The 24,772-nt window shown below is 40.8% G+C and overlaps 1 protein-coding gene across 3 annotated transcripts in view; it reads left to right on the top strand.

The window, feature by feature from the left end:
- Nucleotides 1–4,805: 4,805 nt before the first annotated feature.
- Ddx50 (DExD-box helicase 50) overlaps nt 4,806–24,772 on the top strand; it is a 32,243-nt gene continuing 12,276 nt past the window's right edge. Inside the window, exons 1-9 of one of the 3 annotated variants that reach the window (XM_029542296.1) lie at nt 4,807–4,995; nt 8,205–8,314; nt 8,649–8,936; nt 12,841–12,916; nt 13,200–13,378; nt 15,276–15,393; nt 15,508–15,693; nt 16,236–16,381; nt 20,753–20,902. In XM_029542296.1, coding sequence (XP_029398156.1) covers nt 8,757–8,936; nt 12,841–12,916; nt 13,200–13,378; nt 15,276–15,393; nt 15,508–15,693; nt 16,236–16,381; nt 20,753–20,902 — 1,035 coding nt within the window. In that variant the 5' untranslated portion in view covers nt 4,807–4,995; nt 8,205–8,314; nt 8,649–8,756. Of the gene's footprint in view, nt 4,996–5,105; nt 5,474–8,204; nt 8,315–8,648; nt 8,937–12,840; nt 12,917–13,199; nt 13,379–15,275; nt 15,394–15,507; nt 15,694–16,235; nt 16,382–20,752; nt 20,903–24,772 lie in introns of those variants that run through there. The other 2 variants (XM_029542297.1, XM_021205010.1) reach the window with 2 other exon arrangements.

Genomic DNA, 24,772 nt, shown 5'->3' with positions numbered 1-24,772 from the left:
TGGGGTCTACACAGGAGAACCAACTCCCTAATACTGACCACACAAACACAGCACTAAACACAGTGTCACATGTCTCATTTGTTTCTTACTGTCTTTTTACTTTTATAATAACAGATCTTTTATAATAATTAGTGGGTTAAGTAAAGCCACTCTAACCCTGATGGCTTGAGTTCTATCCCCGAGACTCATGGTAGACTAAGGAAAGAATTTACTGAGTGTTGTCCTCTGATCTCTACACGTAATGCTAACGGCAATAAAGATAAGTTTTAAAGAAAAAAAATCAATGTTTTATTTTCCTTATGTATTCATTAGTGTTTTTGCTACTTATATTTTTATTGGTGATTATATTTAGACCCCCTGGATGTTTTTAAGACTCTTGAGTTCTCTACCGAGTTGGCCTTTCTTCATGTACACACTGTGGTAGGTGCACAGACTTCCAGCACACATACACACGCATTTGTAGATATTTGTAGATTTGAAATGTCTGAGTGTTTTGCCCACACTTATTTGTGTGCCATGTGCCTACCTGGTATGCTCAGAGGTCAGGAGAGGCCATCAGATCTGGGACTGGATGGTGCTAAAGACCATTGAGTTCACATGCGAGTGCTGGGAATTGAACCATGGTCCTCTGTGAGACTATGTAGTACCCTTAACAGCCAAGCCATCTCTCCAGCACCACCCCTTGTATTTGTTTTCAATCAAATTTATTAATAATTGACATCACGCCAGCTCGGTAATAAGAGTCCTATGTAGGTGTGCTGTTAAACTATATATGTTCTTAGATTACGAACCTATTGCTGAATGTACTTTAGGCAAACGTGATATTGAAAATGTCAGCTCTGTTTTAGAAAACAATGGGAAGAGCCTGTTGCTGTGTTTTTGAGAACTCTTCTGAAGCTACAGGAAGCAGGAAAGTGGGTGTTGCCTTCCGGAGGTGAGGAAGGTATAAACTAAGAATGGGGGCACCATGGGCCTACTCCAGCCTATCCTGTGGCCTCTCTTTCCTGAAGCCTTACCATCTTCTTAGCTGTTTTCCCTGCCCAGTACTGGGTGATGGTGCTCTCTTCTGGGGTAGCTCCGTGTTGACCCTCATTTCCACAGCCCAATTCAAAACACAAGCAAAAGGCAGCACTGGGAGAGAAAGCTCAATGATGAAAAACTTGCACTGCACATGCAGAGGACCACAGTGTGATTTCTGGGGGAGGGGAGGTGTAGGGGGGAGATCTGATGGCCTCTTCTTGCTGCCACAGTGTCCCCCCCCCACAAGTATACACATGATTAAAAACATTCTTTTCATTTTTTTTAAAACACGTACAACTATTTACTGAAGACATGGTGGAGCCAGGCATGATGGCATACAGGTTTCATTCCAACACAGAAGGCAGAGGCAGGCACGTGGGGGTTTTAAGGCAAGGGTCAGCTACATAGTGACCAACCATGTCTGGAAAAGCCAAAAACCTCATTGATGTCAGTGAGTGCCGCTGGACCTCATTACTCTAGTGATGTTGTATTTGCTAATCCAGTTTCCTGCTTATTGTTCCTGCTTGGCTAACAACGGTTCTGTAACAATGGTCACATGGGCTCTTGTTCTGTTTGCTTCAGCACCCTCAGCACACAATCTCTGTCCCCACTGTCTACAATTTATAACTGTCCCTATTTTTCTATCTCATCTGAAATCCTTCATGTTCTTTTTGTCGTAAAAGTTTCACATTTGCCATTCAAAGGGCTAGATGCATCTCCCCCCCCCCCCCAGACAGGGTTTCTCTGTATAGCCCTGACTGTCCTGGAACTCACTTTGAAGACCAGGCTGGCCTCGAACTCTACATGCATCTTGATAGCTCTTTGCCTTCCACTTTCTAATTATGGGCTGAGAAAATGAACGATTTTGGAAATAACCAGAGAAGCAAGTTTGGAAATAGTACCTTGTTTTTAATATCTTAAAACTCAGAATTTAATCTAAGGTTAAAGGCAAGGGGTTTTTTAACATAGAATCTTTGATAAGCGAATACCAGGAAAAAGAATACAGCACCTAACTTTTCAGGGTATTATCAGGAACTCTTTTAAGATATTTGGAAAATCGGGTCAGTAAGAAAGCTCCACTGGTCAAGGCAAGGCTTCTACTACCCAGCCTGAAGATGACTTTGATCCCCAGGAAACACATTGTGGGAAGAGAACTTCTACACACAAAATAATGTAAAACAGACATAAAACTGGGCGTTGTGGCATTTCCCTTTCTTCTATCTTAGCACCAGGGCGGCAGGCACACAGTTCTGCGAGTTGGAAGCCGGTTTGCTTCTACACTGCAAGTTCCAGGTCAGCTAGGGCTAAGGTGGTAAAACTCTAACTAAACTAAATATTTGGGAAAGAAAGATGTTCTGATTGTTGTATTTGAAACTAGGTGCCATGGTGCGTGCCTGTAGTCGCACGTACTAGGGAGGCTGGAGCAGGGAGATCACTTGATCCCATGAATTGGCGATTATATTTTGAATCGATGTCCATGATGGTGGTCTACTGGACATGATCTAGAATCATCTAAGAGGAGAACCTCTGGGCAGCCTGCGAGGGAGCGCCTTTATCTGGTTAATTCAAGTGGGAAGACCAACCCCAGCCGACTAAATAAGAGGGGGAGATAAGCACCATTTCTGTTTCTAGATGAAATACGACCAGCTTCCTCGTAAGCCTATTGCCATGTCTTGCCTACCCTGATGGACTGACTCTAGGCTCCAGCTATGAGCCAAAATGACGCAAAATAAAATGCTTAAGTCTCTTCTCAGGTATTTTGTCCCAGCGATGAGAAAAATAAACGATACGTTGTTTTAATTCCCCTTGGTTACAAATCTCACGATCAGACATAAATCTTTTTGAGTTTTAAATTAAAATTATAGTTCCTGTCCCCATGTTTCCTAATCAATGAAGCTAATATCGACCAAGTCCTTCACTCCTTGGGCAAGTTACTCATGTCTAGGTCTCCAATCTCCTTCCCCACCTGACGAGATAAGAGAATTAGTTCAGGCCACATTTGTTGACACCAAAGGTCATTTGGGAAGCAGTCACTTGAATGACTAATAGAATCTAGTCCTTCCCTTTTCAGGTTTGCTGTGAGGTTTGGCATGAGAAAAAAAAAATGCCAAAAATAGGATCCCAAGAAGGTAAAAATGGACTTCATTTGTGTGACTTTCAACCACAAGACAGCATCTGTTCCCTTTATACCCATGTGTGTGGCATTCTTCACCCTATCAACTATTTCTAAGCACAGCATATTCCGTTGTAGGGGCATAGTGTATCACTGCAGAACTGGGTGTAGCTAGGAGGAATCAGGATTTAGAAAAGCTACTGAGATTTAGATTTGTAAAGATTTAGATGTAGAGACCCATAACTATTCATCCAATCCGTAGGAAAAGCCTTTTTCACCATCATTCCTTGATCACACCTGGTGTTATAAAACTGAATCCATAAAACTACATTCAGTCAAAGTCATTGATGTTAAGCCAGTCCTTATTTTAATAGACTTCCAGAAGCTATTGCAAACTTATAATATCGTGATTCCAGTAATTTAAGTCTAATCCTAGAACTCAGGACGTGTAGCCGTAATTTTTTTTTTTTAAGGCCTGTGTTTGAGGCTCAGATTACAAGGCTGCTGCACTAGACATTGTGTAGTTTGCAAGAATGTCCTGCACCTACATCTCGGTTTGGTGTCATCTTCCCTCAGGAATGAAATAGCGGATCGACTGAATGAAGAGAACATGATAAACAAGGTTTGAGGGCTGGGATCGTTGTTCAATTGGTAGTTAGGCTTGCCTGGTCTGTGAGGTACAGGGGATCGAACCCAGTCTTTGTGAATATACATAAAGACAAGAAGTCAATTCGCTGACACTGGTAAATTTGTAGCTCAGAGGCGGTTAATCCTGAACCTTAAGATTTAAATGTACTTATTACAAGTAGGTCATCTGTCAGACACGTCGGACTTGCTTTCCTTATCTTGGGTCCCTTTAGATTTTTTCCCTATTCTGTCTCATAGGAGCGAGCATTCGCCTTGCAACTGTGGGAAATTACAGCTGTGAGACTGCTGTGCCCATCGCGGATTCCGATCAGTTTTCAAGTCTTGCCCGCGCTACTGAGTTTGGACAAATAAATTCCCTTCTCGGGTGGGTTTGGTTTCTTCTGGGATACGTGAGAACTAAAAATGAAGCCATAACTTAACGCCTGCTTAAGGAGCTTAATATCCCCGAGGCGGACCCTCAGGGCTTCAGAGCCCTGCAGACTCCGCAGACCCCGGGAAGCCTCGACGTCAAGGCCAGGGCACCGGGTCTAGCGGGGAAGCCGTTACGGACTAACGCTCCACCCACTGCGGGGGCGGGGCGGGGGCGGGGCGGAGGGCTGCAGTTTCCGGCGGCGAATGGCTGGACGGCGCGTGGCGCTCCCGCCGGCCTCAGCTCGTGCTTGCCCACGAGGCGCTGCGTCGCGCGTCAGCCCCTCGCTCCCCGCCGCCTGCGAGGGGGCTGCGCGAGCGCCGCAGGGCATGCTGGGAAGGGAGGCGTTCCGAGCGGGGGGGAAGGGGAGCCCTTGGAATTCTGCGTGCCGCGACGAGGGGCTGGGGGGGCGGGGAAGGCGAGCGTCCTTCCTGGAGATTGGCCCGTGCTTTTGAGAAGCCTGTCACTTCAGAGCGTGGGCGGGCCCATCGGGGCCAGTCAGATTTTCATTGGCCAAAGGAGGTTGCGCCTCGCTGGGAGAGTTTCCTCCCTCCCGGAGAGTTCGGCCTCGCTTTGCTCCCGCCGCGAGGTGCGTGGCCCGGAAGTGACGCACGGTCCTGGCCGGCGGGGCCGCCCAGCCCCCGCTTCCTTTCACGCTCTCGGTGGCCGTAGGTGGTCGCGGCCACCGCAGCCGGGCGGGAGGTGGCGACGGCCAGTAATGCCCGGGAAACTCCTCTGGGGAGACATCATGGAGCTCGAGGCACCCTTGGAAGAGTCCGAGAGCCAGAGGAAGGAGCGGCAAAAGGTGCGCTGCGGCTGGGCCGCGCCTCCCTCGGGCTGCGCTGGCCTGGGCGGGGAGGGGAGCGGTCTCTGACGGGGGACGACCTGTCAGGACCCGGGGGCGAGCTTCCGAGGGACAGCTGCCCCTCGCCGTGCTCGGCCCTCCGAGGTCCCAGGGACCATCCCCCATCGCCGCACCCCCGGACCTGGAGGAGAACGCCCGGCTTCCGTGGCACTTCACCCCGACGTCGGCCTCTGCGCCCGGATCTCTCCCGAGAGATGGGCAGACGTGAGCTCCCGTCGCCGTGGAATCTGCTCGTGATCCCTTTCTTCGGCGGCGAGTCCCTTCATTTGGTTTTCCAGGGCCTTCGAAGAGTTGAGAGAGAGAGAGAGAGATGATGATGATGATGGCTTTGCCTATGTGTTGCTTCTCGGTCGCGGTGTCGTGTCTGCAGCAGTCTCGGGAAAGGCTATCCTAGGGGGTTACAATCCTCCATGATTGGGTAATAGAGGCTTAAGGAAGTGTCAAAGCCAGCCTTGCCAGGGGTTGGCTGTGATGGAGTTCGTGGGGGTTGTATTACGAATAGCCCTTACTGTTAGTATTTTCAATCCACTGGTTTTTATTGAGTCTAATCGTGCCAGATTCTTAGCTGAGTAACGAGGAGCTTAAACTAATTAAGTATGCAAAATAGTCCCTGCCCACCAGGAGCCTGTAGAGGAATTTTTAGAGGTTCTGCCCCCACCTCCGAGACAAAAAAAAAAAAAAAAAAAAAGGAAGGAAGAAAAAGCCCGAAAAATAGAGGATCTTAAGGTGTTAAGAAAAAATGCAGAGGTAAAATTTTTACTGGAGACATTTGACCTGGAGGATGAAAGTGACTGTGGGAAAGATGACATTTGATAAAATATTTACTCTGTAGAGTGCTAGAGATGAGGGAACACCCCCTCGGACTTACCACTAAGGTAAAATTTAAATTCTAGCCACCCTTTTATGCCACCTTCCCAGTGGGCATTGAAGTGGGCCCACCACTATGCCTGACAAATGCCTAGAATTGAGCTCTATTCCCAATTCTCGTTTTTCTGTTTTTGTAGAATGTACTAAATTTGGAGTTTACATTTTGAGAGTTCTATTTTTCAGTGCTGGGGTTTAAATTCGACTATGGCTCAAGGTTTTTTTTTAATACCATTTAAAGTGTGTAACTTGATGTCATTAAGTATAATAGATTTGTGCTGTCACGACCACTGTGATCTGTAGAACCTTTTCATCTTCCCAAGCCAAAGCTCTTTGCCCCTTTGAGTTCAAACCTTTGAATTTGACTACTGTAGGCTCCTAGAGTAGATTATAAATGTAATCTCAAGCCGTTATTTTAGTTTTATTTTTAATTTAGTTTGTCTTGAATAACCTTTCATACCTAAATCCTGCTTCTGACAAGGTCTAGGTAATGTTTGTTTCTAACCATACCTGTACAGTATGAGGTAAAAACATTACCTCATTTGCCTTCGAAGGCTTGTTCTACTGTTATCTTGTGATTGGCACTTTTATGTGCTCCTTGTAAAGTTAGCTTTAATATATATTCATGTTGTAAATTCTCCAGAAATAACATACTTGTTGATTGCCCTTCATGAAAAAGTAGACATTTGGAATGGAATGGAATACCAAATAGCAGAAATAGAATATTAGGCTAAGTCTGACATTCAGTGAAAATAATTCTAGTTTGGATATATTGAGATAGGGAATTTGTGTTCTTAGAAAAGGAATGAAAGTAGTCAAGAGAGTCTGGAAGTGTGTTGACACAGACTTGAGCTTCCATGGAAGGGTGAGGAGAAGGAAACACTAAAGAAGGTTGAGAGCTAAGAGATGAGGAGATGAACAGAGCTCAGGAAACAGGAGGCTGTAAGGCTTTAGTGCTTAGCACTCTAGGATGTTACAGGATTTGGACATAGACATGTTACATTGACATGCTTGCTCTATCTTTTCCCTAAAGTGCAGGGCCCTGAAGCAATCCAAACTGCATGCCTGACTATGAGCTTGTTTTTCTATAGGACTTACTACTTTAGAGAGCTGTGGGCTGGTGCAGTTAAGGTCAAATGATGTAGAATGTTTTAAAAGGCATTTTTACATATTACTCAGCTTTTTCAACTATTTATGAATGAAAAATTTATGCTAAAGCACTTCAAAAATTATATCAGCATCGTGAAGGTTTGGTGCTTGTAGTTTTTAGTGAAATGAAGTACTGCTATCCAATTTACTAGATTCCACTGAGGCAAATGACTTATTTATTTCACCAAGTGATTCTAAAGGACCAAATTTTCAAATCATTTCTTGTGATCAATAAATAAAATAATAATATAAAAAAGAACTTGCCTTCAGTTTGGTATCTTAAAAACTAAAATAAAATTTTTTAGTGTGTATGGGTTTTATGCCTGTATGTATGTCTGTGTACTATGTGTAGGCCTGTCCTGAGGCCACAGGAAGCTATCGTATCCCCTGGAGCTACCATGTGGGTGCTGGGTGTGAACCTGAGTATTTTGGAAGAGGAGCCAGTGCTCTTAACCACTGGGCCATCTTTACAGTCTTAGTTTTGCATTTTAAAATTGAAGTTACAGAATCATGCCTTGGTGTTTGACTTTTTGTTGTTCTGTTAAACACAGTCTTATAGTCCTTCATGGAAATGTAACAGTTGGTTTATATAAATGACATTTGATTTTCTTTAACTATCAGTTCTCAAGGAGAGCTACATCTACTAACTAGTACATGCCTGTAATCCATGCACTTGGAAGTGGAGGCAGGCAGGTCAGGTGTTCCAGGCCACTCTGCGCTACATGAGCCCCCGTCTCAAAACAGAACAAATAATTGAATGAGGACACATGCTGTGAGAAGATCATAGACTTTGAGGTCAGACAGGGCTGCATTCCATCCCTTCCACTTCCACCTGCAGAATAGCCTTTAGGACCAGTTCTCTTTCTGCATCTTAGAGTGGCAAAGATTACAGGTTCACCATCCCTTATCCAAAATCATTGGAGTTAGATGGTTTTAAAATTCTCATAAGCTGGAAATCGTTAGAAGGGTTGGGGACCTGCAGCCTTATTGTTAAATATGGATGGTCATACTAAATGGGATAAATACAGACAGTAAGTTGCTTCACATTCTTTGTAGTTAAATTTTGCCATCAAGTGAATTCAGATCAGATAAGGTTCTGTCTCCATATAAGTTACAAAAACACTTTCGGTTTTCAGAGCTTTATGGATTTCGGAATTTCGGATAAGGGATTATGGACCTGTACTTCCCTGATAGGGTTGTTATGAAGATTAAAACAAGATAAGACGAAAACATTACACAATAATGGGTAGGTACTCAATACGTTTTTTTCCCTTTTGGAGATGTTAGAAGTTTTTATTTGTATTTTAATTTATAATTTCGAGGCTTTATTTTTTTTCCTGAGGAGGAACTATTTAACTGTCCTAAAAATCTTAGGATGCAATTAGAGATGTTCTAGAGACTGAATCTTGAAACATAGATGCAGGTAAGATGCAGACTTCGTCATTACTAACCAGCCTGGATTTCTTGCAGGTAGAGTGTTGAGTGTAATTGTAGGTTGAGCTTAGCTGGTTGGGGAGTCATATTTGAGCTTCTTTGGGATCTTAGAATGAGAGCTTGTCACTGTTTCTTTTTGTCTACAGAGTGATAGAAGGAAGTCAAGGCACCATTCTGAATCAGAGGAGAAAACAGAAACAAGAGAAAATGGAGTTACAGACGACCTGGATGCTCCCAAGCCCAAAAAAGCTAAAATGAGAGAAAAGCTAAATGGAGACACCAAAGAAGGACTTAGATTTTCAGATGAATTCTCCCCATCTCATAAATCAAGAAGAAAAGACCTGCCAAACGGGGATGTGGATGAGTATGAGAAAAGGTCAAAGCGAGTGTCATCCTCAGAAAACTCTCACAAGTCAAGTGATAAAGCAGAGGAGGTACACAGCAGACTGTTGCATGTAGTCTCTTTGAAATGTAGGCCCACTTGACCTGTGAGGTTCATTTGGATTGACTCTGTGCTGTTCTCTTCTTCGTGGCTAGTGTTGCTATTTGAACCGTAGAACCATGGTTGAACCAAAAGGCTGAAACTGCAGCCTTTGGCTCATGTTTCTCTCATTGGGCTGTCCTTAAAAATAAACATGTATTTTGTGTAGAGGCCAGAGTATAGCTTGTGGGAGTCGTTTTTCCTTCTGCTGTGTGGGTCCCAGGGATTAAACTCACCTTCAGTTTGGCAGTAGCTATCTTTCACTGAGCCAACTTGCTGCTGCCCCACCTCTTTATCTTTCTTGGGGCAGAATTTCTCTGGATATTAAATTTCGGGAAGTATAGTAGACTCTACTCCAAGATCTACTTTAGTTGTGATTATTCATTTGTTTGAGATGGGGTCTCGTAGTAGCCCAGGGTAGTCTCAGACTTCCCAGGTAGCTGAGGGTCTTTACCCTCTTTAACGCTGCCTTCCAAATGCTGAGATTACAGGTTCATATCACCATGGAGAGTTTTTAATTTTTTATTTTTGTTTTTGTTTTATTTCTGGAGATAGTGCCACCATGCCCAGTTGTGCTGGGTTTATATCTGCTGTATCTTTTAGAATAGTTACTTTCTTAAGTGTCTGAGTGTTTTGTTTGCATATATTGTGTGTATTTTTGATGCCTACTGAGGCCAGAAGAGGGTGTAAGAACTCCTGGAACTGGAGTTACAGATGGTTCTTATATGCTCAAACTCAGGATTCACCTGCCTCTGCCTCCTGGTGCTGAGATTACATCGCCACACCTGGCCAACTCCTTATTTGTTTTTTTCTTTTTTCTTTTTTGAATTTTTGATTTTCTTACATGCTGGGAACTCAACTTATGCTTCTTGAGTGCTAGTGTTAAAGACATGTACTATTGTTATTGTGCCTGGATTCTTTCCTTGATAAAAACATAGAATCTTAAAATCTGATAATAGCTAGTAATTTAAGCCCTCATTAGGGATCAAACCTGGGATAGTCAGTGACATCCATGGATGATTGTAGGAAGAGACTCTATGTATTGATACTTGTAAATTTATTTGCCAAGATGCACAAATGTTAATTGAGTTTAGTAAGGGCCTATAAATTTGTTTGCTAGTAGAATGTATAGGTTTCTTGAAATTTGCCTAAGCAGTGTATTATAGTAACTGTTGGTTGTTATTATTTGTGTGTGTGTGTTGTGTGTGTGTCTGTGTGTGTGTGTGTGTGTGTGTGTGTGTGTGTGTGTGTGTGAGAGAGAGAGAGAGAGAGAGAGAGAGAGAGAGAGAGAGAGGAGAGAACTCTAGTGCAAGAGCATGCCACATGGGTGTGGGTGTCCAGGGAAGCCAGAAGAGGGTCTTGGATCCTTCGGAGCAATGCCTGTAGTTACAGGTATTGGTGAGCCACCTGATATGGAAACTTCAAATTAAACTCAGGTCCTCTCTGCCAGAGCAGAATTTGTTCTTAAATGCTGAGCAGTATTTCAAGCCTTGGTTATTTTGTTCTGATCATATTAGATTTCAGGAATTTTGCTTTTAGTAATTTATGCTAAGGTGATGATTATGCTGTATACAAAGCTATATAAATTAAGTATAATATTGATCATTGCAAAAAGTCTAAATAGCCTAAAGTCTAATAATGAGAAGTTAGTTAAATATGCTTTCTATGCAATAGAACAAAGCTTTTCTGAGAGTGTATAGCAATGTTAGAAAGTGTATTTCATTAAGCGAATTTATGAAACAATTTATGTAATATTTTTCCAATTTTTAAAAAGACCTTTTGGGCTGGAGAGGTAGCTCAATGGTTAAGAGCACTGACTGCTCATCCAGAGGTCCTGAGTTCAAATCCCAGCAACCACATGGTGGCTCACAACCATCTGTAATGAGATCAGACACCCTCTTCTGGTGTGTCTAAAGACAGCTACAGTGTACTTATATAAATAAATAAATGTTTAAAAAAAAAAAAAAAAAGACCTTTTTAAAATTTTAATTTTTAGGGACAGGGTTTCTCAGTGGTACAGTCCTGGCACTCATTTTGCAGACTGGATTAGCCTCAGACTCACAGAGATCCACCTGCTTCTGCCTCCCAAGTGCTGAGATTTGTTGGAGACCAGGCTGAGAAAAACCAGGCCTTTTACAGCCTGCATCTGAGAGTCATATAGTTTTTTGTTAAGAGCCAAGTCACCCCCTTTCCCCTCAAGGTAGTTCGTGGGAATCAGTAGATTCTGTCCCTAAACAAACATCTGGGGCTGTTAAAGGAGTATCCAGCATTCTGGAGCTGCCCCCAAGCTGCCACCTTGAGCTGAAAGGAGGACCTGGACTTTGAGATAAGCCACCCAGCCAGCAGTGACAAGGCTCTGAGATAAATCACTGAAAGTTTTAAACCTGCAATTAGCATTCTAATAGAGCCCCATCTCTCGCTGGCTGGCGGGGCACAGAGATTAAAGGTGTGTGCCACTATGGTTGTCAAAAGACTTTTAAAGATTTTTAGGTGTGTGTGTGTGTCTTGCCTACCTGTATGCATGTGTACCGTATGTATGCCTTGTGCCTGATGAGTCCAGAAGAGGGTCCTGGGTCCCAGTTTTATTACTTAGAGCATACTTTATTAGTTTCTATAGTCACAATCATGTAGATGGTATTTTTTTGTTGTGCTGGTTATTTTCAAATTGAAACTTGAGGACAATTTTATATTAAGAACTTAGTATTTAAATTTAGCTTAGTCCATTACCCCTGTACAAATGGAGAATAAAGGTTCCAAAAATTCAAATTATAGCCAGGTGTGGCGGCATATGCCTTTAATCTCAGCACTAGAGAGGAAGAGGCAATGGATCTCTGAGTTTGAAGCCAGCCTGGTCCTCTAGTGAGTTCCACACCAGCCAGGGCTATGTAGAGAGATCCTGTCTCAAAGAACAAAAACAAGACAGAATTAAAATTATACATACCATGTGTCCATGTATGTTTATGTGTGTGTGTGTGTGTGTGTGTGTGTGTGTGTGTGTATACACATCAGTGTAGAAATAGCTTTTCCTGGTTCTGCAAAATCATCTGAATAAGATTGTAGAGACATCTAGCATATTCTGTCAAAAAATCAAAAAAGAAAAAAAATAATAAGGCGCTAGCCAGGAGTGGTGATGTAATCCAGCACCTAGGAGGCAGAGGCAGGTGAATCCTGAGTTTGAGGTCTGCCTGGTGTACAGAGTGAGTTCCAGGACAGCCAAGACTACACAGTGAAATCTTGTGGGGATTGGGTAGGTTTGGGAGGGTAGAAAAATGGCTTTAGTTAAAGAGGACATGCTGCTCCTAGAGGACCCAGGTTCAATTTTCAGCACCCACACTGATCAGCTCACAACTGCCTAGTACTCAAATTCTGTACGTCTAGGGGACCTGATGTTCTTTTTGGCCACAAAGAGACTAAAGGATTCATTTCTATTTTGAAGATATTTTATGGGACTGGGCATGGTAGGGCATGGTAGTGTATGTCTTTAATTTTAACACTTGGAAAGCAGAGACAAGTGATCTCTAGAGTTTGAGGCCACCCTGGCAAATTCCAAAACAGCTAGGGCTACATAGCGATTTTGTGTGTGTGTGTGTGTGTGTGTGTGTGTGTGTGTGTGTATGTGTATACATGAAAAAAAGTAAGTTTGCTACTTACATTTGCTACTACTATATTTAGTCATGTACAGCTGTGATCACAGTACTCCAGAGAGGGAAGCAATGAGAATTAAGGACCATCCTGTGCATTTGAGAGTAGCCCAGGCTATATGAGACACTATCTGAGAAGCCTCCTCTTTGACCCTCAAAAATGATTAAAAGGTAATGTAAACTGTATTATTTAGAATTTTGGTTTCATTTTGACAGACTCTAACACGTGAACAAAAGGAAGGAGCCTTCTCTAATTTCTCCATTTCTGAGGAGACCATAAAGCTTCTGAAAGGTACTGTGAGTTTCATGTCTTGAAAATCTGCTGCTGATTTTATACAACTTTGGTGCCTTTTCTGACAAAAAGGAGAATATTCTGACTTGTTTTAACTAAAAGAGTTACATGTGCTTATCAAATTAGGCCAATTTCACTCTAATTCCTGCTTGGGGTAGGAATAACTGTAAATGCTACTAACTGTGGCCATAGGCAGTCATGGAGGAATAAGGATTGTCATTTTCAAATGAATTTATTTTTTCCTAATGCTAGTCACAAATTTTAATGAAATCTCATTTTACAGGTCGAGGGGTAACATATCTCTTTCCTATTCAAGTTAAAACCTTTGGTCCTGTGTATGAAGGAAAAGATTTAATTGCTCAAGCCCGGACAGGAACAGGAAAGACATTCTCTTTTGCCATACCCTTGATTGAAAGGCTCCAAAGAAATCAAGAAACAATTAAAAAAAGCCGCTCACCAAAGGTAACGGTTATTAAGGGAGTAAAAGCTCTTAACATTAATAAAAAGGGATAGGAACAATAGTAGTCTTTGGGTTTTGTTTTTGTTGTTTTTTGTTTTTTGTTTTTTTTCTCAGTGCTGGGATCAAACCTAGGGCCTTGTGCATGCTAAGCTCATGCTTTCCCACTGAGCTGGTCCCTGGACCTGAAAGAATAACACTGGGCTCAAAGTCAGGTATAGCCCTCCCCTTACAGAGTCAGTGCCCCTTTTTTCATAAAGTTAAATTTTGATTCCTAAAGTAAGAGATTGTTTTTTAGATAGGTAAATTTTAATCCAAGTTAAAGTTAATGAGCATAAATTTAATATCTCCAGATGCTTAGATGTCTTCCATAACTTTGTATTATAAAGTTAGTTTACCTTATATATTTATATTTAATATACTTAGTGACTTTTCTCTTCATCCTTGACCTTTTCTTTTAAATAATGAATTTTCTAATAAGGTATTCCCCTTGCAATTCAGTAAATATTTAGTATTATTTCACAGGTTGACTTTTTATGAAGATTATTATATCAGTGATATGCTGTTATTGGGTACTAGAAATATGTCTTATAAATAGTAAAAATCAACAGAGGGAATTAGTAAAATTCTAGTCTAAAATTTGACACTTTTAGAACCTGTGTGCACTTTTAAGGTTTGTAACAGTGAAGAAGAAAAGTCATCATAATGATTTGAACAGGTATGTTTATGCTTTCAAATATTCCTAATGTTACACTATAAAAGCAGATTCACATGTATATGAATAGAATGACATCATAATGACTTAGGATCAACTATCTCATATGTTGGCTGTATTGGTTTACAGGATAAATCATTTTTCTTTGTTGAAATTTCCAGGTAATGCCGTAGTAATCTTTACACAGTTGCAAGTAATGCAGATAGAAATAGTTGCACCTGCCTTAGCCTGTTGGAAGCTGCTTCTGAGATCATGGCTCCACCAATTCTAGCTATTGGTTCTTGGGCAAGGCTTACAACCTCACTATGACTTCAAGTTCCATGTCTGTGATGAAATTGAGATACTAATGCAACCTTATCTGTTTTTCATGACAAAATTCACTAATTCACTGATCAAATTTGCTACTTCATATAGAGCAAAAGCACTCAGTGTATGAACCATCTTTACCTTGAAAAATATGTTTTGAGTATTTGTTCTGTACCAGCTCCTTCTTAAAGTCCAAAGAATGCAGTGACTCGCCTCACAGAAACCTGTGTATTCATTGACTTTGCATTTGAGTAGATGAGCTAGACTGATAGCAGATAATGTACATTGTTTGTCTCTCTCTCTGTAGATACATAACTATTTTAGGAGAGTAATATAAATATGAAGGGGAGGAACTGAGAGAGAGATGAGAAAATTATCTTAAGAGGCTTGGGAATCTCATTAACTGCTCTTTTATTTATTTTTTGTTTGTTTCTTGAGATAGGGTCTCATGTAGCCCAGGCAGGCCTTGAGGTTACTATATAATTGAAGACAATCCTTTTACCTCCACCTCCCAAATGCTAAAAATGTAAGGGTACATTACCACGCATACTAAGCAAACACTTTGCCAGCTGAACTATCCCCAACCCAGAAAAGTGACTTTTGAAGTCTGATAAAATATGTTAATCTAATAAAATATAGGCCATTCTTGTTTATATTTGTTTTCTCTGCTCCCACACCCTAGGGCTAGGGATGAAACCCAGTTTATGTATGCTAGATGATTGTTTTGTCATTAACAGTGCACCCAGCTCTGTCGTTAAGTGCTTATGAAATTAATGTTGAGATTCTTATTCTAAATGCATCTTTACAGAAATGTCCTTTCGGGGGAGTTTACATCAATCTTTAGAAAAGGTGTGTTTTTCTTTTTTAAACTTCTTGCTCAGGTACTCGTTTTGGCTCCAACAAGGGAATTGGCAAATCAAGTAGCCAAAGATTTCAAAGATATAACTAGAAAACTCAATGTGGCGTGTTTTTATGGTGGGACATCATATCAAAGCCAGAGTGAGTAAATACAGACAATAGTCCAAAGTTGGATTTACTAATCTTAAATCTAAAGAAATAATATAAAGGCATACATTTGTTTTTAACATATTCCTGGTGTTTCTTTCCTTGCAGTTAATCAAATTCGGAATGGTATTGACATCCTTGTTGGGACCCCAGGGCGTATCAAAGACCATCTGCAAAGCGGCCGTTTGGATCTTTCAAAGCTACGCCATGTTGTGCTTGATGAAGTAGATCAAATGTTAGATTTAGGTTTTGCTGAACAAGTCGAAGATATTATTCATGAATCCTACAAAACTGGTATGTCCTAGTTGAAAGGAATATATAGCAGTTTTTGTTTTTTTTTTTAATAAAAGCTTGAGAATTCATTTCATAATTTTTATTACCTTTTCCTGCTTGTGGACGTTGTACATCGTGGTGCGGAGCCTAGTGCGCACCACGATGTACAACGTCCACAAGCAGTTTGGAAGAGCAGTTGGGTGCTCTTACCCGCTGAGCCATCTCACCAGCCCCCGGTATCCTTTCTTTAAAAAAGAAAGTGCAAAGCATACTCTGAATCTTCTTTTGATGGTTCTATAATCTTCCATGTAGATTTACTAACTCATTTTGTCCATTTCTTGGCTTCTTTCTTAAGTTCTTTCTTTTCTTCCTAGTTCAGTTTTATTTTTGTTTCATTTGAAAGTTTAATAGTTGCATTGATGTTTGTATGTTAAAAATTTGCCCCAAGTTTATAATTTTCCTTTTTTTTTTTTTTTTTTTTTTTGAATCTTGGGGTGATTTTTAAAAGCTGGCTACATCATGGGACATTAAGAAAACATTTGAATTCTTTTTGTTTGTTTAAGATTCAGAAGACAATCCTCAGACCTTACTTTTTTCTGCAACTTGCCCACAGTGGGTATACAAAGTTGCAAAAAAATACATGAAATCCAGATATGAACAGGTTGACCTTGTTGGAAAAATGACTCAAAAAGCTGCAACCACTGTGGAAGTAAGTAGATTTGTCAGCATGTAGATTTTAGCTTTTTAGTTGGTGTTTACTTTGGATGAAGGTAAATTCAAGTTTGAGGTACCTCTTCAAGCTTTACCTCTTTTCCTGCCCTTGGAAGGATACATATGGAGTGCTGCGGACCATACCTTAATGGTAGAGCACTTGGTTAGCATTTATGAGGCCATAAGTTCAATTCCCAACTCTCAAAGAGGAAAAAAAAGGTTTTTGAAACTGAGGAACAGTTAGAATAAATAGGAGTGTCATGAATGTGTGAAGAAGTGAAGCCGAATGTAAAAGCCACTGTGCAGACAAGCCAGGAATGTTTATTGTTCCAGAGGCCAGGTTGCTGGTGCACGCACATAAGACAGAGCCAGGAGGATCCCATTAATTTGAAGTCAGCAGAGGTACAAATGAGGTACAAGTTAGCCTGAATTATAGTGACAGTCTGAAGGGTTGTCTCAAAAGCAGTAATACATCCAAAATAGGAGAGAAGAAAAGAATGCAACAGAAGGCAGTTCTTACTAATGGGGAAAGTATTTATTGCTGGGACCCGTGAGATGGCTCAGTGGGTAAAAGGCTGATGACCTGAGTCAAGACCTATATATCGAAAAGACAGAACTGACTTTTGTAAATTGTCCTGACCGTCACACATACATTGTGGTTTGCAGACGTACACACATGCTCACAGTAAGTATAATTAAGACAAACCTTTAAGTAGTATTGAGATAGTTAGCTAAAATGTAGCAGGAGAAGGAAAGAGATGGTCAAGAAGAAAGTAGGACATACTGGAGGCTGGGTGTGGACTTTCCTGAGAGAGTTGCCAGAGAAGACTTTTCTTTTTTTTTTTTTTTTTTTAAGATGTATTTATTTACTATATGTAAGTACACTGTAGCTATCTTCAGACACTCCAGAAGAGGGAGTCAGATCTCGTTAAGGATGGCTGTGAGCCACCATGTGGTTGCTGGGATTTGAACTCTGCACCTTTGGAAGAACAGTCAGTGCTCTTACCCACTGAGCCATCTCACCAGCCGGAGAAGACTTTTCTAAACATAGGTAATGTGATGTCATGAGATGAAAATTGAGAATGTTTATAATAAGAATTAGAAGTGCTATGTGCAGTATTTGTGACTGCAAGGTATATACTGCATATATATCACTTTGTCCATTTACTAGGCAAAACAGATAGCTAGAATAGTAGATAACCCAGAGTGTGGCACAGTAATTGATTTAAATGATTAAAACCAAGTCAGGCCGGGCGGTGGTTGCGCACTCCTTTAATCCCAGCACTTGGGAGGCAGAGGCAGGCGGATTTCTGAGTTCGAGGCCAGCCTGGTCTACAGAGTGAGTTCCAGGACAGCCAGGCTATACAGAGAAACCCTGTCTTGGGGGAAAAAAAAAACACAAAACAAAATAAACAAACAAAAAACAAGTCAGATGGGTTCTGTTCTAGCACCACAAATGATCGAAAATTACAGAATGCTACATATAGAATCCTGCTATTTAAAAAAATAATACATAATTCTTAGCACCTCAAAATATCAAAAACATCTGCAATGTTAAATGAATTTATTTGGTATATAAAGTATAAGTTCAAAAAATGAATACCAACATGATTATTTCTTGAAAAGGGGACATTGTAGTGCTAGATAGTCAGCGGAAGGTTTGTGTAGTTTGTAGTTTTAGTGGTTTTACAGTAAGAATGTAAAATGTACCAGTGGAGAACAATTTAAGACATTTGCAAAAAGAATTTCAGAGATTGAATGGCATAACAGATAAACACTATTTTTTAGGCTTTAACCATTTTTAGCCCCTTTTTTTCACTCCTGCATTTCAAGTATTACCAACCATCTTTCCATTCTCATGTGTCTAGGACTGGCTTCAGACTCATTTGTTAGCAGAAGGTGACCTTTAGCTTGTGATCCTGCTGCCTTTGTCTCCCAGGTGTTGGGGTTATAGGCCAGTGCTGCTACCCTAGGCTCTATGGCACTGGGGATCGAACCCAGAGCTTCATGCACACTGGATAAGCACCCTGAGTTCACCTCCCATGTTTTGAGATTACAGGCATGTTTGCAACACTGAGATTGACCTTTTATTCGTATGAGTTTTTGCCTGCATTTGTGGCATTAAATCTTCTAGATTTGGAGTTAGATGGTTGTGTGGGTGCTGGGAACTAAACCAAGGGTCTTTTTAAACTACTGAGATATCTCCCAAGCCCTGCTTTGTTTTTGAGAAAGCATCTCACCTGTAGATGGAACTACAGGTCTGGTCTGGAACCTCCTTTGTAGACGAGGCTGGCTTTGAATCTGGTTGCCTGCCTCTGCCTCACGAGTGCTGGTTTTGAAGGAGTGCACCACCACACCCAGCTGTTTGTTATTGGTTTGGTTTCTCTGTTATGCCCTGGCTGTCCTGGAACTTTGTGTGTAGACCAAGGAAAGGTGTGTGCCACCGCTGCTTTGGCCCCAGCTGTTGGTTTTTAGGTCGGTGTCTTGGTGTGTAGCCCAGGCTGGCCCATGTCTTGTCATCCTACCCTACTGAGCTGCTGCTGTGCTCTCCTGTCGGCTGCCCCTTCCCACTTTGTACTTTCTGTTCAAAAACAAACAAAAATTGTGATTTATAATAAAATCTTAAGTGTGTCCCTGCCATGTTACTTCACATGTTGGTTAAATTGTGGGTTTGGTCTGATTTAGGTTGTCTTTCTTTTTTCTTTTCTTTTTCTTTCTTTTTTTTTGAGGTAGAGGAAGAAGAACAAGATTTTGTTATAGGTGGTACAAACAAATCTGTCTTTGTCCTTTTTTAATTTGCTTGTAGGTAGTCTATAATTGCCATATCATATTTTTAAAGAATATATATAATATGTATTCTATATATATCTGTACTAAGCCTGGCTTGGTGGTGTATGCTTTTAATTCGATTATTGGTGATGGGAGGCAGGTGGGGTGGGGGAGGGGCATAGGCAGGCAGACCTGAGTAGCCAGTTCCAGGCCATCCTGCACTACTTAGTAAGACAACAACAACAGGGAGAGAGGCCTGGACAGATAACTCAGAGTTCTCTTGTACTGTATGCACTTTATGTACAGACATACCGACAGGAAAAACATCCACATGCATAAAATAAAAAGAGGTAAATCTTACAAATTAAGTAAAATTATATATATATAAATCCATATGATAGGACCACTGAGCTGATCCAGTGGGTAATGGTGCTTGCAGCCAACCTGATGATGACCTGGATTTGATTCCTGGCACCTGCATGGTAGAAAGAGAACTGATTTCCACAAGTTGTCTCTCTTGTACTCTCCATATACACTGTGGCTTGTGCTCATGTGCAAGCATATACATAAAATAAATGAAAGATAAGCTGAATGACAAAGAATGCAGCTTAGCATTCCCCTGCTTTTATTGTGTGAAATTTGTAAGCATTCGGACAGGCTGGAAGGGTTTTATAGTGGAGGTACTTCCAGGTAGATGCATCCAGCATGAAAACCCTGTTAATACTTTATTTACATTTATATAGATTTTTGTTTTGAAACAGGGACTTGGAACTTATATGTAGCTAAAGATTGCCTTGAATTGATCTTTCTGCACCCACTTGAATTATTCCCCTCTTATCTTCTTTTAAGGTTGAACCCTGGCATGAGCTCAACAATCTCAGTCTCTTAAATGCCCAGATAGCAGATAGGGAGGTTTGACTACATCTGGCTTAATGCTTTATTTATTTAATTACATATATGTCTATCTTGGCTTTATTTTATTTTTTGTTTTTGGTGCTCCAAAATTAACTCCAGTGCCAAGATTAACTCCAGTGCCAAGTCGTATGTATAATTCAGTATCAGTATTGTATTTAGTATCCATGACAACACTTCTGTCTTCCTTATCTTAGAAGGCAGCTCAGGAACTTAGTGAATCGATCCCCATTCTGTCCTTCCCTAGTCTATCCTAGCAACAGCTAATCTTCCTCTGTGGATATATCTGTTATGGATAGTTCATATAATTGTAATTACACACAATATGATACTTTGTGTCTGACTTTTTTCTTAGGTAAATTCAAGTAATACATATTTTCATTTTCTCCAGCCACTAGGAATTGGCCCCAGAGCTTATGCATGTTAGCGAAATGGTTTACATTCATTACATTCATTTACATTCCTAACCCTTCTGTCTGTCTGGGACTGGGTTTCACTCTTAGACTAGGCTGGCCTTGGGATTATTGGCCAGCTATGTGTCACCAGTCCTGGGTTTGTAGTGCTAGGGATCTAACCCAGAGCTAAATTTATGCCAGGCACATACTCTGCCAGCTAAGCTTGCGTCCTCAAGTTTCTTTAAAAGATAACTTTTGATAAAATAGATATTTTGCCTTTTCTTTTCTTGAAGCATTTGGCTATCCAGTGCCATTGGTCTCAGAGACCAGCAGTTATTGGAGATGTCCTTCAGGTCTACAGTGGATCTGAAGGGAGAGCTATTATCTTCTGTGAGACTAAGAAGAATGTTACTGAAATGGCCATGAATCCACACATAAAGCAGGTAAGCATTCTTTCTGCTTTTCCTAGATAATAGAGACGTATCTCTAGACAAAAACGCACATGGCTCTTTATAGACCAAAATTGATAGTCTCTTCACAATAGAGTAATTCAGAGAGCCATTGTAGCAAACTCCTTCTCGTATATTAAGAGATAATAGGTGTTTGTTTGGTTGTTTGGTTGATTTTTTTTCCCTTCTGCTAACAATCAAACCAGGGCTTTCTGCATGCTAGACAAGTAGTATACCACTGAGCTAGCCCCAAGAAATTTAATGTCATAGTATGGGACTGGAGAGATTCCCTCCACCCTTAAAAGTACATACTGCTCTTCCAGAAGACCCAAGTTCAACTCCCTCCCAGCACCCAAATAAGTAACTCCAGTTCCAGGGGAATCCTCTTTGGGGACCTGTACTGCTCATTTTTACAAGCCAAACACAGACATGCACATACACATAATTGAAAGTAAAATAAATCTTTAAAATAATCACAATAAAATTTATGTTTTTGAAGTGTATACTATGATGTTAAGAGTGAATTCTGTTAGTTTTCACTAGCAATATTTTAAGATGCTATTTTTGTATGTGTGTGCATATAAGCACGTATGCACAGGCCCACAGAGGCCAGAGGAGGACATCAAGTATCCTGCTCTTACATTTCCTGTCTTAGTCACTTGAGGCAGGTGAGGATGCTGCTAAGCCAGTTAGTGATCCCTGTCACCTGTCCTTACCATACTCCCCCCACACTGGTGTTACAGGATGAGCACCTGGTTTTTCACATTGGCTCTGGGGATTTGAACTTAATTTTCTCAGGCTGATGCAGTGAGCCACCAACCCCCCCCCCCTTTTTTTTTTCCTTCTTCAAGGCAGGGTTTCTTGGTGTAGCCCTGGCTGTCCTGGAACTCACTCTGTAGACCAGGCTGGTCTCGAACTCAGAAATCCGCCTGTCTCTGCCTCCCAAGTGCTAGGATTAAAGGCACGCACCACCTCTGCCCGACTGAGCCATCCCTTTTACAAGACATTTAAAACATGATCTAGAAAATATAAAAGTTGACAGAATCAATTTTAGTTGGTAAGATCAGTAAAATTTAAGCTTGTGTTACAAGAGTGAATTATAAGGTGAGTGTGGTTAACATGCCAAATCTCTGAATTAAAGTTATATTCTGCTCTCCACAGGGATGCCATGGCCTGTACATTCCCTTATATACAGAATAAGTGAATAACTATTAAAAAATGATTGAGAAAACAAAAAAAAAAAAAAAATCAAGCAATCAACAAACACACAGAAGTGGAGTTGCCTAAATATTTTTTTTTAATCAACTCACAAATTAAACTCCCAAGTAGTTATTCTATATACCAACTAAAAGTAACTTCTGACTTAGTAATGACTAGAAAATTTCCCCAACATTTTGGAGGACATATATATGATGTGATACTTTTTTGTGAGAAACAGCTACAGGAGTGGGGCATGGTGGCGCACGCCTTTAATCCCAGCACTCGGGAGGCAGAGGCAGGCGGATTTCTGAGTTCGATGCCAGCCTGGTCTACAGAGTCAGTTACAGGACAGCCAGGGCTATACAGAGAAACCCTGTCTCGAAAAACAAAACAAAACAAAACAAAACAAAACAAAAAGATGTGTGAATGAGTAAGCCAGGCATGGTGGCACACTTGGGAGGCAGAGGCAGGCCTTGGAACTTGGGAGTTTGAGGCCAGCCTGGTCTACAGAGTGAGTTCCAGAACAGCCAGGCCTACATAGAGAAACTCTTGGAAAAACAAACAGATAAATAAGGTGGGGTATGTATACCATGCTATATAGGCTCCTGAGTCTTTGGATTAAAGCTGTATACTACCACACTGGCTTCAGGGTCTTTCTCAATGTAAATTCGTTCATGATACTGTTTTCCTTACACTCGGTTGTTCCCTATTGTTCCAGGACATTAATTAATTAATTAATTAATAATAATTAATTCTATTCTATCTCAAATCTCTTAACTATATATTTCGTAGTTTATTGCCCAGGTAGCATCTATGTATAAGATTTTTCACCCAAATTTCTTAGCCAAGTTTCTTCTTTTATGTCAGTCGATTTCTTAACAGCTGTCTACATATCCAGTTCCAGGGAATGTGACACCCTTTTCTGGCCACTGGGCACTGCATGTGCCATGCCTGCACGCAAAATACCTGTGTGTATGTGTGTGTATGAACACAAACTTAGGAAAAGTATTTCTGGCACAGGTGTCAGTATAGCATAAGTAGGTTTAGCCTCGTAAAAATTACAGAAAATAGAGAGTTGGAGAGATGGCTTAGTAATTAAGAGCACACTGACTGTTCTTTCAGAGGACCTGGTTTCTTATTCATGTGGCAGTTCACACCCATCTATAACTCTAGTTCCAGGGAATCTGTTGCCTTCTTGAACACCATTTATGCATGAGGTACATGCACATACATGTGTGCAAAACAATCATGAACATTAAAACAAATGTCAATTTTACAGAAGCTGGGCGGTAGTGGTGCACACCTTTAATCCCAGCACTTGGGAGGCAGAGGCAGGTGGATTTCTGAGTTCAAAAACACCAAAAAAGCCAGGTGGTGGTAGTGCCTTTAATCCCAGCACTCAGAATGCAGAGGCAGGCAGATCTGTTGAGTTCAAATAAATTATTGTACCCACGGTTAAGTGGGTACAATAATTTCTTTTATAATAGTTTAGCAATAGTAATTAAAATGCAGGTGGCTGGAAAAGTAGTTTAATAGTTAAGTACTGACTACAGGACCCAGGCCCTATTCTCCTCACTTATGGTAACTAAGAACTGTTGTAACTCCAGTTTAGGGGATCTAAAGACCCCACTCCCCCTTCTGGCCTCCATAGACACTATACACATGTTGTTCACAGGCAAAACACCCATACACATAAATATAAGACTCTAAAAATTTTCTTGTTCTGGATATTGAATCCAAGACCTTAGCCATACTTGTTAACACTCTTCCAAGTATGGATTACTCTTTCAAATATTCATTATATTTAACCCAGAAATTCAATTTAGCCTTTTGAAATACACATAAATGGCCAAAGATGTTAAGTAAAAGGTTTCATATTGTAACATTGTTTATGTGAAAATGTGTACACAACACAGATGTTTATCGGTAAGATACTGATAAAATAAGTTTTTGCATCTATATGAAAACGTGCTTGCAGTTTAAAAAATTCAATGGTACTCCACTTACAGGTACCAAAAATAACTTATATTAAATTTATAAATTAGATTACAAAACAACATGTGTAGTATGCCACTTTTATAGGCACAGATTTGTAGCCTATACTAGTTAATTATGTGACAGGGTATGTATGTATTTATTTGCTTTTGTTTTTGTTTTGTTGGAGATATGGTTTCTCTTTGTAGCCCTCGATGTCCTGGAACTCACTCCCTAGAACAGGCTCGTCTCAAACTCAGAGATCCCCCTGCTTCTGTTCTTCTTAGTTCTTGGAAAGGCATGTATTTCCACCACCCGGCTGTATTTTGTTTTTATTAAAAGATTCATGTTTATTTTGTGGATATGAGTGTTTTGCATATAGACATGTATGTTTACCACATGCATGCAGTAACAACAGAAGCCAGAAGTGGGCATAGATATCACAGAGTTACAGTTATGAGCCATTGTGTAGTGCCTGGGCACTGATTTGGGTCTTCTGCATGAATAGCAGGTACTGAGGTATCTCTTCTCCCCCCCCCTTTTCTCTCTCTCTCTCTCTCTCTCTCTCTCTCTCTCTCTCTCTCTCTCTTTCTCTCATCCTCCTCTCTCTCTCCTGACTTCCCTTCTTTCTCTCTCATCTTCCTCTCTCTCTCTCTCATCTTCCCCTCTCTCTCTCGCTCTCTCTCTCTC

This window comes from Mus pahari, chromosome 9, assembly GCF_900095145.1.
Source record: "Mus pahari chromosome 9, PAHARI_EIJ_v1.1, whole genome shotgun sequence".
Taxonomy (NCBI): domain Eukaryota; kingdom Metazoa; phylum Chordata; class Mammalia; order Rodentia; family Muridae; genus Mus; species Mus pahari.
This window is presented reverse-complemented; position numbering and strand designations above follow the sequence as displayed.